This window comes from Poromitra crassiceps (assembly GCF_964638095.1).
Source record: "Poromitra crassiceps genome assembly, chromosome: 6".
NCBI lineage: Eukaryota > Metazoa > Chordata > Actinopteri > Beryciformes > Melamphaidae > Poromitra > Poromitra crassiceps.
The window spans coordinates 50,253,653-50,270,567 of record NC_139627.1 but is presented as its reverse complement, the minus strand read 5'-3'; the positions used below and the strand labels follow the sequence as shown (position 1 = coordinate 50,270,567).

Sequence of the window (16,915 nt, the reverse complement as noted above, 5' to 3'; positions counted from 1 at the left end):
ATTTATGTGATTTATTATGCCAGCCTAAGAAAGGTGGGTGAATTCTAATTCCACAAATAATAAAGTTGGGTATACTGAATTTCAGGTGGGCTTATAAATGCACCTAACATCGGATTGGCCACCAGTTGGCCACCCCGCAGCCAATGAGGTTATGTAGGTTAGTATGGACTATATTGGCCTCGCCCTCTGAGGTTTGCTATCTCCAAGTGCCCTTCTAGTTGGTTGTTTAAAGAGCATGATGCAGGTTGTGACTTTAAGACCATTTAGAATTAATTCCCACCTTTTTCTCTATATGTCTGCCCTGGGGGCCTGTATTTTACATCAGTATTTTCTAATCAAACTAATCATGAGCCCAAAATGTAAATTCAGATAAAAGAAAATCACTTGCACCACTCTGATTGACACATTGAATCACCTGACCTGAAATGTATGGTTGTTGTTCAAGAAAGAAGTGCTAAAGAATGTGGCAGTTAATTGTCAATGTTTTTTTGTTTGACACCAGTATGCACAACGTTAATCTGTTTTTCACCTAAATAAACAGTGGACATAATTCAGCTCCAAACCATCAGTCATTTAGCATTCATTTGACTTTGACACACACACACACACACATGCACGCACGCACGCACGCACGCACGCACACACACACACACACACACACACACACACACACACACACACACACACACACACACACACACACACACACACACACACACACACACACACAATAGTGCAATAAATGATTGTCATTTGCACACTTCCACTGACAAGTGGATGCTGTGAACCTTTTTTTTTTTTTTTTACATTTATTCTATCCTATTCTATTTTAATACTTTATTACTTCTACTTTATTACCTTTCCTATTTTACTGTTTGTCTTAATTGCCCTTCACATACTGACATACACTGTTTATTGTTTGCCCTATTTAACTGTTGCCTTATTGCCTATTTGTTGTTTGCTGTGATTTTGCACCTATTTACCTGCTGCACCTTGTCTGTAACGGAGCCCACAGCATAGAATTTCACACGTGCGTACTTGTACAACGAACGGAGTGACAATAAAAATCTTGAATCTTCGTTCACACCATATGACCATTAGGGTTCTGACTCCTGATATTAAACATGTTGGGAATCACTGCTCTACAGAGTTAGAAAATTCTTCCTTATCCATCCTTATTTATATTTATGTATTATATACTTTGTTCAATACATAATATAATCTGCTTGAATCATTTGATTATGATTTATTTTTGTGGCTGAATCACACTCCTGTCCAGAAGGTGGCGCTAAAGCGTCAGCGTCAAACACCAAAACCAAAATAAGGGAAGAGGAAGAAACATAATCCAGAAGAAGAAATCGTGTGATGAACAAAATGTCGTTTTGATTCATAACCTGGCGCGTCTCTCCCCGGATTATGACCCATTTTCGCGGGCAGATCCGCGGCCCACACTGGGGTCCTGCCATGGACAACATGCTGATCGACTTCTGGAGCAAACACGAGTGTCTGTTTGACTCCTCGGCAGAGACTTACTACGACAGGGACCTGAAGACCAAGCTGTGGTCCGAGTTCGCCTTGTCCATCGGAAAGCCTGGTAAGGACTGCCTCTGCCTGCATGTGCTGAGTGTGGTAGAGCAGTGGTTCTCAAATTGGGGTCCAGGGACCCCCAGGGCTCCTTGAGGGGGTTCTTCTAGGGGGTCCCCAGCAAGAAGGGGAATCATTTATTCTCACTATAATTCCATCCATAAGCAATTATCGAATGTATGACTGTTTTGATCATGGGTTTCATACACTTTCTGTAATAAAACATCTAAAAGATGAAATCATCAGATGTGGATTCTGGGACAAAATCTTATCAAATGGGGGTCCGTGGTCTAAATAATTTGTGTCAGTTTAGCGGTCTTTGAGGTGAAAAGGTTTGAGAACCACCGGTTCAGGAATGGTAAGATGGAAAATAAATAAAAATACCAGCTCTCTGTGTGTGTGCGTGTGTGTGTGCGTCTGTGTGTGCGTGCGTGCGTGCGTGCGTGTGTGTGTGTGTAAGTAGTACCCCTTCACTCATGCATGTTGATGCTTCTCCTAAATTTGTTCTATTAGACTCATATTAAACTTTTAGTATCAATTACAACTGATTAGTAAATGGAAATCATTTGAATGACTCCCTTTAACACAATTCGGACCATTTTCAATCGAAGAAGTTGCCAGTTTTACCAAGACTTCCCGAGTGTTTGGTGCTCTGGTGCTGCTGCCGGACAGGTGTCATGCCGAGTTTTGCGCCCCCGCCGAGAATTGCACCCCCACCATATTTTAAGGCTGTTTTAACTTAAAAACAGGGATGCAAATCTCGGCAGGTACAAACCGCCGAGACTTGCACCCCCTTCCATAAAGCCAGGAGAGACCCCCAGGTCTCGAGGTCACCTGTAGCCGGATTTTAAGCACCAAAGTCGGCTTCCACGAGCCAGAAGAGAGCCCCAAGCAGGCAAGCATGGAAGTCACCTCCACGCGGATGTAATGCATCAAAGTCGGTCTCCACGAGCCAGGACAGACAGACCCCCTGGCTTGGAAATCACGTCTACCCAGAAAATTATATCATTTTTAAACAGTTAAGTTTCCGTATAAATCATTACAATATGCTCCCGTGAGGTGGGGATGCAATTCTCGGCATGACACCGGCTTCATTGAATTATTTGTCAGGAGTATCGCTGTAAGGTGGCTGCAGTGGATCCATAGAGACACTGCGGAGCGCGTCATCATTCAGAAACCACGCCCAAAACGGGGGAAAACACAACCCCCCCCCCCCCCCCCCCCCAATCCTGCCGTTCTCCTATGTATGTCGCGTGCATGGTCGCGTGTTGCCCACAAAGATTATATATACCGCAGACGCCATATTGGTAGGAAAAAGGCTTGTGACATCATCGGAATACTATGAATAGAGACAGTCGGCCTGTGTGGGAACGCCCACAAAATGTTAAACGGCTGGCGCGCGAGTGGGGTAAAACCGCCGATATATATCTCATGGGCTGACTCACCAAAAGACGGTGCTGCGGCTCTAAACTACATGTTTGGGGGTTCTAGAGCAGAATACAAGATGTCTGCTCAGATGTGCGTTTACTGCAGTGGTTAAATCCCCGATCGTGTCTGCCTGGGCTGGGCTATCAGCTAAATTCTAACTTTGCTGAATGGATAGAACGGGGGATTTTTTTTTTTACCTTTATTTATACAGGGGGAGTCTCACTGAGAGCAATGCTCTCTTTTTCGCTTTAGGTTCATAGTTTACCCATCTTTTTTATTTAGCACATCATCACCGCTGTTAACTGTTAACTGCTTTTACAACTACATTCACTAAGGCACTACATTCCCACCTGTTCCCCCCCAGCGTCTGATGTGGAGCGCAGGTCGAGATCTCTTCGGACTCAGTATGGGAGGGTGTTGTGGCATCCGGAGAGGATCAACACTTTCCAGCAAAGGATGCTGAAGGAAAAACTGGATTTCCTGAAGCCTTACATAGTTCGCAGGCGAGCCGACGCATCTCTGGTAATGTCTTTGCTCTTAAAGGATGGCTTTACCGATATTCAACCCACTTTGTGTCATATATAATCTCGGTAATATGAGCACATGGGCAGTGCTTACCTTCTCTCTGTGTTTTCCTCATGGAAAAAAAAATCCTTCTGCAGAAACTCCGCCCCCACCAGCTGCAAGTCATTAAGGCTCGTTAAGGCTCTCCATGTGATTCTCCGTGGATGTGCACATACTTCAAAAAGAAAAAGAAACAATAACAGTCGCCCTCGGAGCAGATTCTGCGTCTCGAGCAGAACTTCCGCAGCTCCGTTGTGACGCGTTAAAACGGGTCAGAACGGAGCGCTTTTGCCAGAGGAGGAAATGGGAGATCTCTGTGAGGAAAACATAGAGAGAGAAGGTAAACACTGCCCATGTGCTTATATTACCCAGATTATTAATGATACAAAGTGGGTTGATTATCGCTAAAGCCATCCTTTAAATGTATGCGTTGAAATCAAGACAAGGAATCCGTTGGATGCTACCTTGCAGGTTATATGTCGTTTTCATGCTTACTCTCTTGCAGGACGACCGGTATGATGATAATGAAGAAGACAATGACGAGGTGGAGACGGAAGGCAGTATTGACCAGGAGACCGGCAGCATATTCGGCAGCCCGCCGGACGCTGACATGTCGGGGCCGGATCCCGCCTACGAGCCCCAGTCGGTCGCCTCCTCCACTCCTCCAAACCCCGCCCCGCTCACCTGTCCGCTCACCTGTCCGCCTCCTCAGCCCCAAGTGACACAAGTCCTGTCGTTGAGCTGCGACGGTCACAACAACCAGGGTCCCCCCGATCTGCCCGATCGCACGGCGGCCGCGGCGAATGCGCCGACGGCACACGGCATACTCAACCAGTTTGCGGAGGTGATGCTGGCGGACATGCGGCAAATCGCCGATCCCATGGTGCTGATGAGGCTGCGCCGAGACGTCACCGACCTGGTGTTCAGAGCGGTGGAAGACGACGTGCGGAGGCGGTGCGGCCGGCCGCCGTCGTCCGCCTCCGCGCCGCGGGAGGCGCCGCGCCGGCCGGCGGGTTCGCGGCTCAACCTTTCTCGGAGGCAGAGATATCTGATGAGGCAGGCCAAGGGCTCTCCGATAGGCTGGAGGACGCAGAGGTGGGAGGAGCTGCAGCACATGAGGAGAGTGACCCGGAGTCGAGGGATGCAGCCGGTCCAACAGGGAGAGGAGATGACGGAGAGGACGAGCGAAGACGCTTCTCAGCCTTTGGTTGAGCAGCTGTCTGAGATCAAAACGGAGGGAGAAGCCCACGCGATTAAGACGGAGGAGGAGCCACTGCCAGCGGTTTGAGATATAGAGAGCCGCAGGAACGAGTCCGGAAATCATCGGTGCTAGCTCTCCTGGTTCTTCACTGTTTTCGCCTATGGGAGTTTTGAATGGGTTTTTGGCGCGATGCTTCTAATAATCTCTCTGGGCAACGCTGGCTTAATCAAACGCGAACCAGCGTTTAGTAATATCATCTTCACACACGAGGACCACTTTTATGAGTTTTGAAGCTTTTACGTGCCGTTAAAAGGGCGGCTAGCTAGCAAACGGCTAAATGAGACTACACTGTTGAGTCGATGGGGATAAATACGTCAATAATGTCACCACTTCAAAGGACGAACACGGAAATATCTTTCCCTCACCTGGTTCAGCCCCGTTCAGCCCGGGGTAATCAGCAGTGTTGGGGGTAACTCATTACAAAAGTAACATATTACATGTAATATATTACTTTTAGCAGTAACTCAGTAATATAACGTATTACTTATAGGAGTTCAGTAATATTATACTAGTTACTTTGTCAAGTAACTCAAGTTACAAATGAAGTTACATTTTATTAAATGAAAGCACATATTCAAAAAAAGATACAATCATTTCCTAATCAAACTGTTTGTTTTTATGCAAATAACAACTATAGATGACAATAACAAAGGAAAAGAATAACATTCAGAATTTTGGATTGTTTACACTGACTTCAAGGCGGTTGAAATTATTTTTCTGGATGGTTCCGGGGCGGCGATGTCATTCTGCTCCTGCTGTTGTTTTGGTAAAAGTAATGCAAAAGTAGTGTAATACGTAACGAGTTACTCTACACAGAAAGTAATATTGTAAAGTAACTTATTACTTTCAAATGAAAGTAACTAGTAATATGTAGTATATTACATTTTGAAAGTAACTTGCCCAACACTGGTAATCGGTGCACACATCAACAACAGTCCAGGTTGAGTGCTGACGTGACGTGGAAGCCTATGCGACAGTGTGTAGTTCTGGATTAGCTTAGCTCAAGCTTTTTACTTCTAGGGCTCGTATTTACGCTACAAAACTCATGAAAGTGGTCCTCATGTGTGAAGATTATCCGACTGAACTCTGGTTCGCGTTTGATTAAGCTTGCCTTGCCCAGAGACCTTATTTGAAGCATCGCGGCAAAAACCCATTCAAAAATCCCATAGACAGAAACAGTGAAGAACCAGGAAGTCCAGGACTTCCGCGTTCTGACTACAAAAATACGTCATCCCTGCGGCTCTCTATTGGGACGCACGCGCAGGAGTCCCGCTCTCATGGGGAAAAACTGGGGAAGTCACAGAATTTGAAAAGGTGCTTTTTCCTAGAGCTGTAAAAGTTGTGGGGATGCTGCATTATCCTAATTGTTTTCTGAAATGTCATGGAGCTGGTCTTTTATTTTGATTTCACCTTTATTTAAAGGAACACTCCGCCCATTTTCAACCAGCTTTGTATCATTAGAACATCAGTAGTATATCAGAAAACTGTAAACGGTTTTGAAGTCTGTCATTTAATTTGACAGTTATTGAGTGTTAAAGTGTGGACCAGTGACATCACTGGTCCACACTAACTCAAATTAATAACTCATTAACTCAAATCAACTCTCAATAACTGTCAAACTATTCATCATTCATCTAGTTTGATAGTTATTGAAAGTTGATTTGAGTTAATGAGTTATTAATTTGAGTTAGTGTGGACCAGTGATGTCACTGGTCCACACTTTAACACTCAATAACTGTCAAATTAAATGACAGACTTCAAAACCGTTTACAGTTTTCTGATATACTACTGATGTTCTAATGATACAAAGCTGGTTGAAAATGGGCGGAGTGTTCCTTTAACCTGGCAAGTCATTAAGAATTCTTATTTACAATAGCGAGTAGCGCGACCTGACAAAATGCAAAGCCTCTTGAGGGAGAGAGGGGGAGGGGCTAAAAGGAAATGACATTTAAAAGCACATATCCAAACATATCCAACACAGCCATTACTTACAAGTATTGCGTGTGACAACAAAAACATACAATCTAGCACACAAGCAACGTGCACCCATAGACCAACGTCAGGCAATGCAATAAGGCCGAATTCACACAGGATCCGTCGCTCGCATTGGCACCCCCCCCCCCCCTCCCCCCACGCTCCATTCAGACACAATGGGGGTCGTCCGTCAGGCTCCAGCACTGGGCGACGCAGGGGTGTGCGTGAAAAACACACAGAGGTCATACGGCAACCCTACATCACGCTCCACTGGCCAATCTAGATGCCACACACACACACACACACACACACACACACACACACACACACACACACTTCTCTCTCTCAAAAATCGTGGCTGTATATCTGTTCTTCACAATAGAAATCCTCCGGTTAGTTTGTCAGTGAAAGCCTGCCTTTCATTAATAATTTAATTTAATAATTTCACATGCGAGTGAAATTGATCAGCATGAAATAGCTACTACACTCTTTTACAAACCTCTTTTGCTGGTTCGCTCGCACACATGCTTGTTTTGAAGGGGAGAAAGCAGAAAGGGAGGGTGAAGTGAGACCCGCCCACTCCGACGTACTACAGCGGCACTACACGCAGCGTCCCGACGGATCCTATCTGAATGTGGCCTAACAGAGTAGCACACACAGATCCTATCGGAATGTGGCCCAACAGGGTAGCACACACAGATCCTATCTGAATGTGGCGCAACAGGGTAGCACACACAGATCCTATCTGAATGTGGCCTAACAGAGTAGCACACACAGATCCTATCTGAATGTGGCCTAACAGAGTACAGTGTTTCCCCTAGAAAAACTTTCAGGCCTGGAGGGATTTTGAAACGTACCCCGACCGCAACGGTGGGGGCCGTCGCTGGCGACGCGAAACTTTTAGCTAACCTGTTCACATCTATGTTCTCAACGGCATCCCAAGTATCATCATACTATTATGGAATGTGATGCGAACAGTTGTATTATGGGATGTGCGTTTCCCAGGCAACGACACACGTTGACACGTTTTGGAACAGCACCGCACGTTGGCACGATGCTCCTAAAAGCAAAATGCTTATTGTTTTGAATGATTTGGCATCTTCTATTACTGTCAACAGCAGTATTGTTGTATTGTAATAATATGCCATAAAGGTTTATTGAAATTTTGGGGAGAGCAGGGAAAAAAATAAAAATGCCATTTTTTTCTGGCCTGGCGGGTCCCCAGGCCTGTAGAATGGTAGGGGAAACACTGGAGTAGCACACACAAGCAAGACAAACTGGCAAAAGCAAGACAGCCACAGCAAGAGAGGCAAGCAGAAATAAAGGGATAAACTGTAAACAAACGACAAGCAAGGATCAGGATATTAGTGGGTGAAGTTATTCATGCCTGTTTCGGCTGCTGGGAAATGTAGTTCCCCTTTAGGAAGGAATAATAAAATGCGTGTTTTCATGATTACAGTAGTCTCAATCAGTATAGCTCGATAACACAGATAAGAACATTAAAAACAGTTCTTCAACAAAAATGTAATACTGAAGAATGGATATTGACATGTTTTGGTCATGGAAATAGCACTCTTTGTTATAGAGAATTAATGACATTTGATTAGCATCAATACAGATATTTGTATGTGGTATCTGATATATGGAGGCAATGCCAGGCTACTGGTATCAGAGAATCTCCCCAACAAATACACTGCCTCATTCTTTGTATAAGATCAGAATGGAGGGGGAAAAAAATCTCTCTCAATTCATCTTAAGATAATGATCGAAGTCTATGTTTTTCAATAAGATTAGTCCATCTGATTGCTGCTTGCGATGCTTGGTATCGGCCGACGCTTCAATTGTGGTATTTAATTTGACATGGGGATCAATTCTGGTACATCAGTATATATCTACTTCCAGCTGCAGTATGTTGACCAAAACAGGGTGAAACAAAGACGGAGCGTTCTCTGCTCTGTAACTCCCTCCCACTTTCTCTCTCTGTGACTCTTGACTCCATCAACATTTTCAAAAACAGACTAAAAACGCATCTCTTCAGACTCGCCTTTCCTCAGTACAGCCAGGGTTCATAACTGCCCCCCCCCCTCCCCTTATTTTATTTTACTCAACTCTGCTTTTTTATTGCATTTTTCTAAATGTTGTATAGTGTCCTTGAGTTTGATAAAGGTGTTTTTTTTAATCAAATGTTGTATTATTATTATTATTAAAATGAGAAAAACCCTGAATAATAATTATTTCAGACCAAGCAAGTCTTTTTAGTTGCGCTCTTTCTTTCACCAAGCAATTTCCTGTCATTGGTGATGGGAAGCTGCACCACCAGGCCAAGGTGACCTTGCAGGGGGAAAGGCACACTAGTACCCTCATTACTTTGGAAGTGAATGACAATAAGGTCAAAGTAGAGGCTATCGGTTTTTATTTGAGGGTATTTCATAACAAATGAACAGCTAAATGACAATTATTTTTGTAATTTTTCATAGTATGACCCCCAATACAAGAGCAGAAGGCACTGGATATTTTGTCTTTTTGCTCTTGGATTGGTTAGAAACCTATTTATTTCTAACCACTGTGTGTGGGAGTGGGTCCACGTGAGTATTTTACCCAATAAACAATTTGTTTGCGTTTTGTTTGCGTTTTTTCTTTTAATGTCTGGAGGCCTCAAGTCTGTACTTTATATCCATGTCAACTGCATGCAGTTTGGGGAGGAAAATATTGCGAGTACCCAATACTGACCGTTAGATGGCAGTGTGTGCATTTGAAGGAGAAGAAACGACAATCTCAGACAGGTTATGCTATCATTAGCTTGAGCTACCTTCTCTTGCCAGTGTGTTGTTGCTTAGTTTATATCTATATTCCGTGTGTTATTGCCCTGCTTGTTTAGATCATGGCATCGAAGGATCAAACGGATCGCGAGTGGCGGGATGAAGTGGACCACAAACTGATAGAATTCTGGAGAGAGCACGAATGTCTCTTCAATGCCTCAAAGGCATCTTACCAAAACAAACATTTGAAAACTCGTCTGTGGTCTGAATTCTCGTTATCCATGGGACTGAACGGTAAGCAACTATACTGCTTTTTCTATTTCTTTATGTTAGACCCCATATTCTCTCCCAAAACATCTGAAATGACCCCATGTTAGCCTGCCTTTTAGCCCTTCATCAGGACGCATATTCAGATCATACGATTCAGGTAACGTTGCTCTGTTGAATTTTCAGGGTTCCCACTTTCCAGCAGCCTATGACGGTTCCTGTAAAATGTGGAGGAAAATACAATGTCGTAAAAATCTATGAAAACGAATAAATGTTCTTGAGTAGTGCTCTTTTTTGTTATTAAAATATGGCCAAGCAATTACTAGGGCACTACTGGATGATGTCACTAGGTTGGCTGTAGTACAGTACAGTACAGTAGTGGAGTACAAGCTAGTTAAGTGTTGGTAGTAAGGATTTTTAATTCTAACAGGCTCACAGCATAATTGCTGTTGTGTTTCTGACTTGGCTTGTGGTTGTGTTGATTCATCAAAACGTTTAAAATCCTTACTACTGTACTGTCCCGTACTGTACAGTCAAGCTAGTGACATCATCTAGCAGCGCCCTAGTTAGCAAAAGGTGAAATATTGTTCACCTTTCTAGCAAATCGAGGTAAATTTCAAACTTGAAATCAGTGTCCTGTCTTGTCTGAGGTGAAATGCAAATGAACAACTAGAGCCATAATGCTCAAATGTTTCATGTCTCTCCTATTTCTCTCAATAGTGTGTCCAGCAGTGATGACAGATGTGCCATTTCATAAGTGCCTTCAGATAGTGTCTCCCTCCTCCACACTGTGGAACTTAACCACAGCTGTCTGGTTGTAACCTCGCAGTATCCGACGTGGAGAGAAGAGCCAGGTCCCTCCGCACGCAGTACGGCAGGTTGATAGGTCACCCGGAGAAGATCACGACCAGGAGGAAACGCATGCTGAAGGCGCAGCTGAGCTTCCTCAAGCCCCACATCGTCCAGCGGAACGTGACCGACGCTCCGGAGGTGAGTCGTCATCGGGTCACATCACTGCAGGGGTCAGGGGGTCAATTCATAAAGGATTCATTGTCAATGGGCTTTTTTTTCACAGCAGCCATTTTGTGTCTAAAAAGGCACGGTAAACACAAGGTGCAACCAAAACATGAATGAGGGCCCCCCCAGCACTGGAACACCGAAAAGGTTGGAAACCCTCGTTAATGTTTTGGTTGTTGTAGCCGTGTTTACCCTGCATTGTAGACACAAAATGGCTACTGTGAAAAAGGTAAATTCAGGCTCTTGCATCGTCATGTCAGTGTTGCGGTACTCGTGCAGGACTCCTGGGACTCATTTTGAGGACTTGGAAGTTGGAGACGAGGTCTGGGACTTTATTCCACTTTATTCATACATCATTCAATTTTGTGCAAAGTTGCCACAGATGCACCGTTTTCTGGGTTCGACGGTGTGAAAAAGGCCAAACTAAAATCCTGTGAATCCCATGTTCTGTTTTTGTTTATTTTTTACCACATAATCTGAGATTGCACGCGGTGTTATAATTCAAAACTAAAAATCATATTTTTTCAGGTGGTAGTTGATGCAGAACATGTAACCGTAAACACATACATTATGGGTGAATGTTGTTCGATTTGTTGAAGTGTCTTTTATTTGATTGGTAATGTATGACGTGTAAGGTTTAGCGAGTCAAGGCAAACTCTTAGAAGTGGAATTTCATGTAACTCAATTCTGGTTTGCTGTCATTCTAATTCAATTCTGAAAATTGAATTGCAAACTTGCCACACATTCTCAGTTGAAGTAAGGAACCACATATATGCCTTAAAGGAACACTCTGCCCATTTTCAACCAGCTTTGTATCATTAGAACATCAGTAGTATATCAGAAAACTGTAAACTGTTTTGAAGTCTGTCATTTAATTTGACAGTTATTGAGTGTTAAAGTGATGTCACTGGTCCACACTAACTCAAATTAATAACTCATTAACTCAAATCAACTCTCAATAACTGTCAAACTATTCATCATTCATCTAGTTTGACAGTTATTGAGAGTTGATTTGAGTTAATGAGTTATTAATTTGAGTTACAGTCAATAACTGTCAAATTAAATGACATACTTCAAAACCGTTTACAGTTTTCTGATATACTACTGATGTTCTAATGATACAAAGCTGGTTGAAAATGGGCGGAGTGTTCCTTTAAGAGTCTTGCTAGTGTTTTTTTCTTTTCACGTCATTCCAACTCTTCCTTGTCACTGTTCACAGGACGAGGATGAGGAGGACGACGAAGACGAGGAGGAAACCGAAGGCAGCGTGGACACGGGCAGCGTGTTCGGCAGCCCGCTACGCACAGACGTGTTCGGTCCAGATCCCCACTTCGCCGCCTCGCCCCCAAACGCCGCGGCGCTCCCCCGCCCGCCTTCGCAGCCTCCGCTCACAGAAGCCGCCGCGTCTCTGAGCTGTACCTGTCCGTACGACGACGGCCCGCCCGAGCCGCTGGGCGACGGGCCCAAACACGACGTGCTGAGCCAGTTTGTGACGGTCATGCTGGCCGACATGCACCACATCAAAGACTCCATGGTGCTCATGAGGCTCCGCAGGGACATCACCGACGTAGTGTTCAAAGCGGTGGAGCGGGACGTGCAGAGGCGACGGGTCTGACCCAAACAGGTCTGACCCAAACGGGTCTGACCCAAACCTATACGGCGACAGCTCACCAGGGATTGTATTTGAATTGCACGGGTTTGAAATCTGTCGCGACCACGCTGAAACCTTTTGATTCCAAAAGTGATTTTTTTAAGGGACAATTTGATTGCGGCGCGGCTTGAAATTCAATGTAATTATTATGATTTAATTGAACTTTGAAGTAATTCAGTTGTCTCCGTTCAGTTTGAGCTCTCACACCGAGACGTGGGAGAAATGATTACGGAAAAAAACGACACGGCCGATTTTCATGAAGTTTGGTGGAAGGGTGTAGCACGGGCCAAGGAAGAACCCGTTAGATTTTGGCGCGGAGCCGATCCGATTCGGGTCAAGGAAGGGGGTGGGGATAGGGAAAAGGGGCCGTAGCTTGAGAAAGGAAGGTCGTACAGAGTCAGGGTTCGAGATGTAGGGGGAGTGGCTGGGGGGGATGTGGTGGGTCAGGGTTGGGGTTCTGATCCGACTCACAAAATGTGCATATCATAGCAGACTGGGGTATTGGCCTTGGCGTATAGGTCTACACTCTCAGAGTGCACTTCTAGTCAAAGCGATGTTATTTTTAATGGATAATTCATGTTTATATAATGAGGAAATTAAGGACATTTAAGGGATCAAATTATGGGTTTTCATACCAATGACCTGGGTTTACTTGACCCATGTTCAACCCTTTTTTGTCAATTCACACCGAGTCAGTCCACATGGGTTAATCATGACATGGTCATGGCAATTCAGATAGGATCTGGGTCACAACACACAACCCGGGAGAGATGCATAACAATTAGCCTAGCTAGCATATTAGCCTAACAAATAGGAACGCAGGTGGGTCGCCTAGCTGAGTTAAGCAACCCGGGTTACCCTTTCAGACACAAAATCAACCTGCGCCGGGAATAACCCTGGTTGGAAACCTTGGTATAATTTGTTCCCCTGGTGTATTTATGAAGATCTACATTGTTTGATGAACTGTTTCAGTTGCACATGTACTATATCATTTGTGATTAAATCTGTTAAAAGTACCCAAGATGCAATTTTTTTCTCTTTTGTTATATTTTTGGCCTGTTGAGCTTTCTTGTGCCACATTTTGGATTTTTCCTTGAACCTTGATATAAAACGGATATTAGTGAATTGTGACTTACGAAAGAAGTAATTTTTGAATGCATTTATAAAATAAAATAAGAAATACGTTTTTTAATTCAATGTGACCATGACAAATTCAAATGTGTGCAACTGGAATACAACCTCTGCTATGCACTAATTTTGTTCCATAATCTTCTGTCTCTGCAAAGTGAGTGAGAGACAGACCGACCATAATGACTCACATGGGGAACACAGATGGTCTGTCCATGCAAGGACCCTTCAAACCACTTATTACAGACTTACCTTACACACAGCACAGAGACAGACTTAGCTCACACACAGCACAGACTTAGCTCACACACACAGCACAGAGACAGACTTAGCTCACACACAGGACAGACTTACCTCACACACAGCACAGAGACAGACTTAGCTCACACACAGGACAGACTTAGCTCACACACACAGAACAGAGACAGACTTACCTCACACACAGCACAGAGACAGACTTAGCTCACACACAGGACATACTTAGCTCACACACACAGAACAGAGACAGATTTACCTCACACACAGCACAGAGACAGACTTAGCTCACACACAGCACAGAGACAGACTTAGCTCACACACACAGAACAGAGACAGACTTACCTCACACACAGGGCAGAGACAGACTTACCTCACACATAAGAGACAGACTTACCTCACACACAGCACAGAGACAGACTTGGCTCACAAACAGGACAGAGACAGACTTACCCCACACACAGGACAGACAGATTTACCTCACACACAGGGCAGAGACAAACTTACCTCACACATAGGACAGAGACAGACTTACCTCACACATAGGACAGAGACAGACTTACCTCACACACAGGACAGAGACAGACTTACCCCACACACAGGACAGAGACAGACTTACCTCACACACAGGACAGAGACAGACTTCCCTCACACATAGGACAGAGACAGACTTCCCTCACACATAGGACAGAGACAGACTTACCCCACACACAGGACAGAGACAGATTTACTTCACATACAGGACAGAGAGACTGACCTCACACACAGGAGAGAGACATACTTACCTCACACAGGGCAGACATACCTCACACAGAACAGAGACAGACTTACTGTACCTTACACACAGGACAGAGACAGACTTAGCTCGCTAACAGGACAGAGACAGACTTACCTCACACAGGACATAGACAGACTTACCTCACACAGGACAGAGACAGACTTACCTCACACACAGGACATAGACAGACTTACCTCACACACAGGACATAGACAGACTTACCTCACACAGGACAGAGACAGACTTACCTCACACAGAACAGAGACAGACTTAGCTCACAAACAGGACAGAGACAGACTTACCTCACACACAGGACAGAGACAGACTTAGCTCACACACAGGACAGAGACAGACTTAGCTCACAAACAGGACAGAGACAGACTTACCTCACACACAGGACAGAGACAGACTTACCTCACACACAGGACAGAGACAGACTTACCTCACACAGGACAGAGACAGACTTAGCTCACAAACAGGACAGAGACAGACTTACCTCACACACAGGACAGACAGACTTACCTCACACACAGGACAGAGACAGACTTACCTCACACACAGGACAGAGACAGACTTACCTCTCACACAGGACAGAGACAGACTTACCTCACACACAGGACAGAGACAGACTTACCTCACACAAAGGACAGAGACAGACTTACCTCACACAGGACAGAGACAGACTTACCTCACACACAGGACAGAGACAGACTTACCTCACACAGGACAGAGACAGACTTACCTCACACACAGGACAGAGACAGACTTACCTCTCACACAGGACAGAGACAGACTTACCTCACACAGGACAGAGACAGACTTACCTCACACACAGGACAGAGACAGACTTACCTCACACACAGGACAGAGACAGACTTACCTCACACACAGGACAGAGACAGACTTACCTCACACACAGGACAGAGACAGACTTACCTCACACACAGGACAGAGACAGACTTACCTCACACACAGGACAGAGACAGACTTATCACACACAGGACAGAGACAGACTTACCTCACACACAGGACAGAGACAGACTTACCTCACACACAGGACAGAGACAGACTTACCTCACACACAGGACAGAGACAGACTTACCTCACACACAGGACAGAGACAGACTTACCTCACACACAGGACAGAGACAGACTTACCTCACACACAGGACAGAGACAGACTTATCACACACAGGACAGAGACAGACTTATCACACACAGGACAGAGACTCACACACAGGACAGAGACAGACTTACCCCACACACAGGACAGAGACAGACTTACCTCACACAAAGGACAGAGACAGACTTACCTCACACACAGGACAGAGACAGACTTACCTCACACAGGACAGAGACAGACTTAGCTCACAAACAGGACAGAGACAGACTTACCTCACACACAGGACAGAGACAGACTTAGCTCACACACAGGACAGAGACAGACTTAGCTCACACACAGGACAGAGACAGACTTACCTCACACACAGGACAGAGACAGACTTACCTCACACACAGGACAGAGACAGACTTACCTCACACACAGGACAGAGACAGACTTACCTCACACACAGGACAGAGACATACCTACCTCACACACAGGACAGAGACAGACTTACCTCACACACAGGACAGAGACAGACTTACCTCACACACAGGACAGAGACAGACTTACCTCACACACAGGACAGAGACAGACTTACCTCACACACAGGACAGAGACAGACTTACCTCACACACAGGACAGAGACAGACTTACCTCACACACAGGACAGAGACAGACTTACCTCACACACAGGACAGACAGACTTACCTCACACACAGGACAGACAGACTTACCTCACACACAGGACAGACATACTTACCTCACACACAGGACAGAGACAGACTTAGCTCACACACACAGGACAGAGACATACTTACCTCACACACAGGACAGAGACAGACTTAGCTCACACACAGGACAGAGACAGACTTACCTCACACACAGTACAGAGACAGACTTACCTCACACACAGGACAGAGACAGACTTAGCTCACACACACAGGACAGAGACATACTTACCTCACACACAGGACAGAGACAGACTTAGCTCACACACAGGACAGAGACAGACTTACCTCACACACAGGACAGAGACAGACTTAGCTCACACACAGGACAGAGACAGACTTACCTCACACACAGGACAGAGACAGACTTAGCTCACACACAGGACAGAGACAGACTTACCTCACACACAGAACAG

General features: G+C 45.0%; 1 protein-coding gene across 1 annotated transcript; it reads left to right on the top strand.

Moving 5' to 3' along the window:
• Positions 1 to 9,635: 9,635 nt before the first annotated feature.
• Positions 9,636 to 12,782, top strand: LOC310777672 (uncharacterized protein). The gene is made up of 3 exons (XM_083638051.1): positions 9,636 to 9,864; positions 10,667 to 10,827; positions 12,074 to 12,782. Exons 1-3 carry the CDS (start codon positions 9,693 to 9,695, stop codon positions 12,467 to 12,469), a joined length of 729 nt encoding a protein of 242 aa, XP_083494177.1. The 5' UTR covers positions 9,636 to 9,692; the 3' UTR covers positions 12,470 to 12,782.
• The last annotated feature ends 4,133 nt before the right edge of the window (positions 12,783 to 16,915 follow it).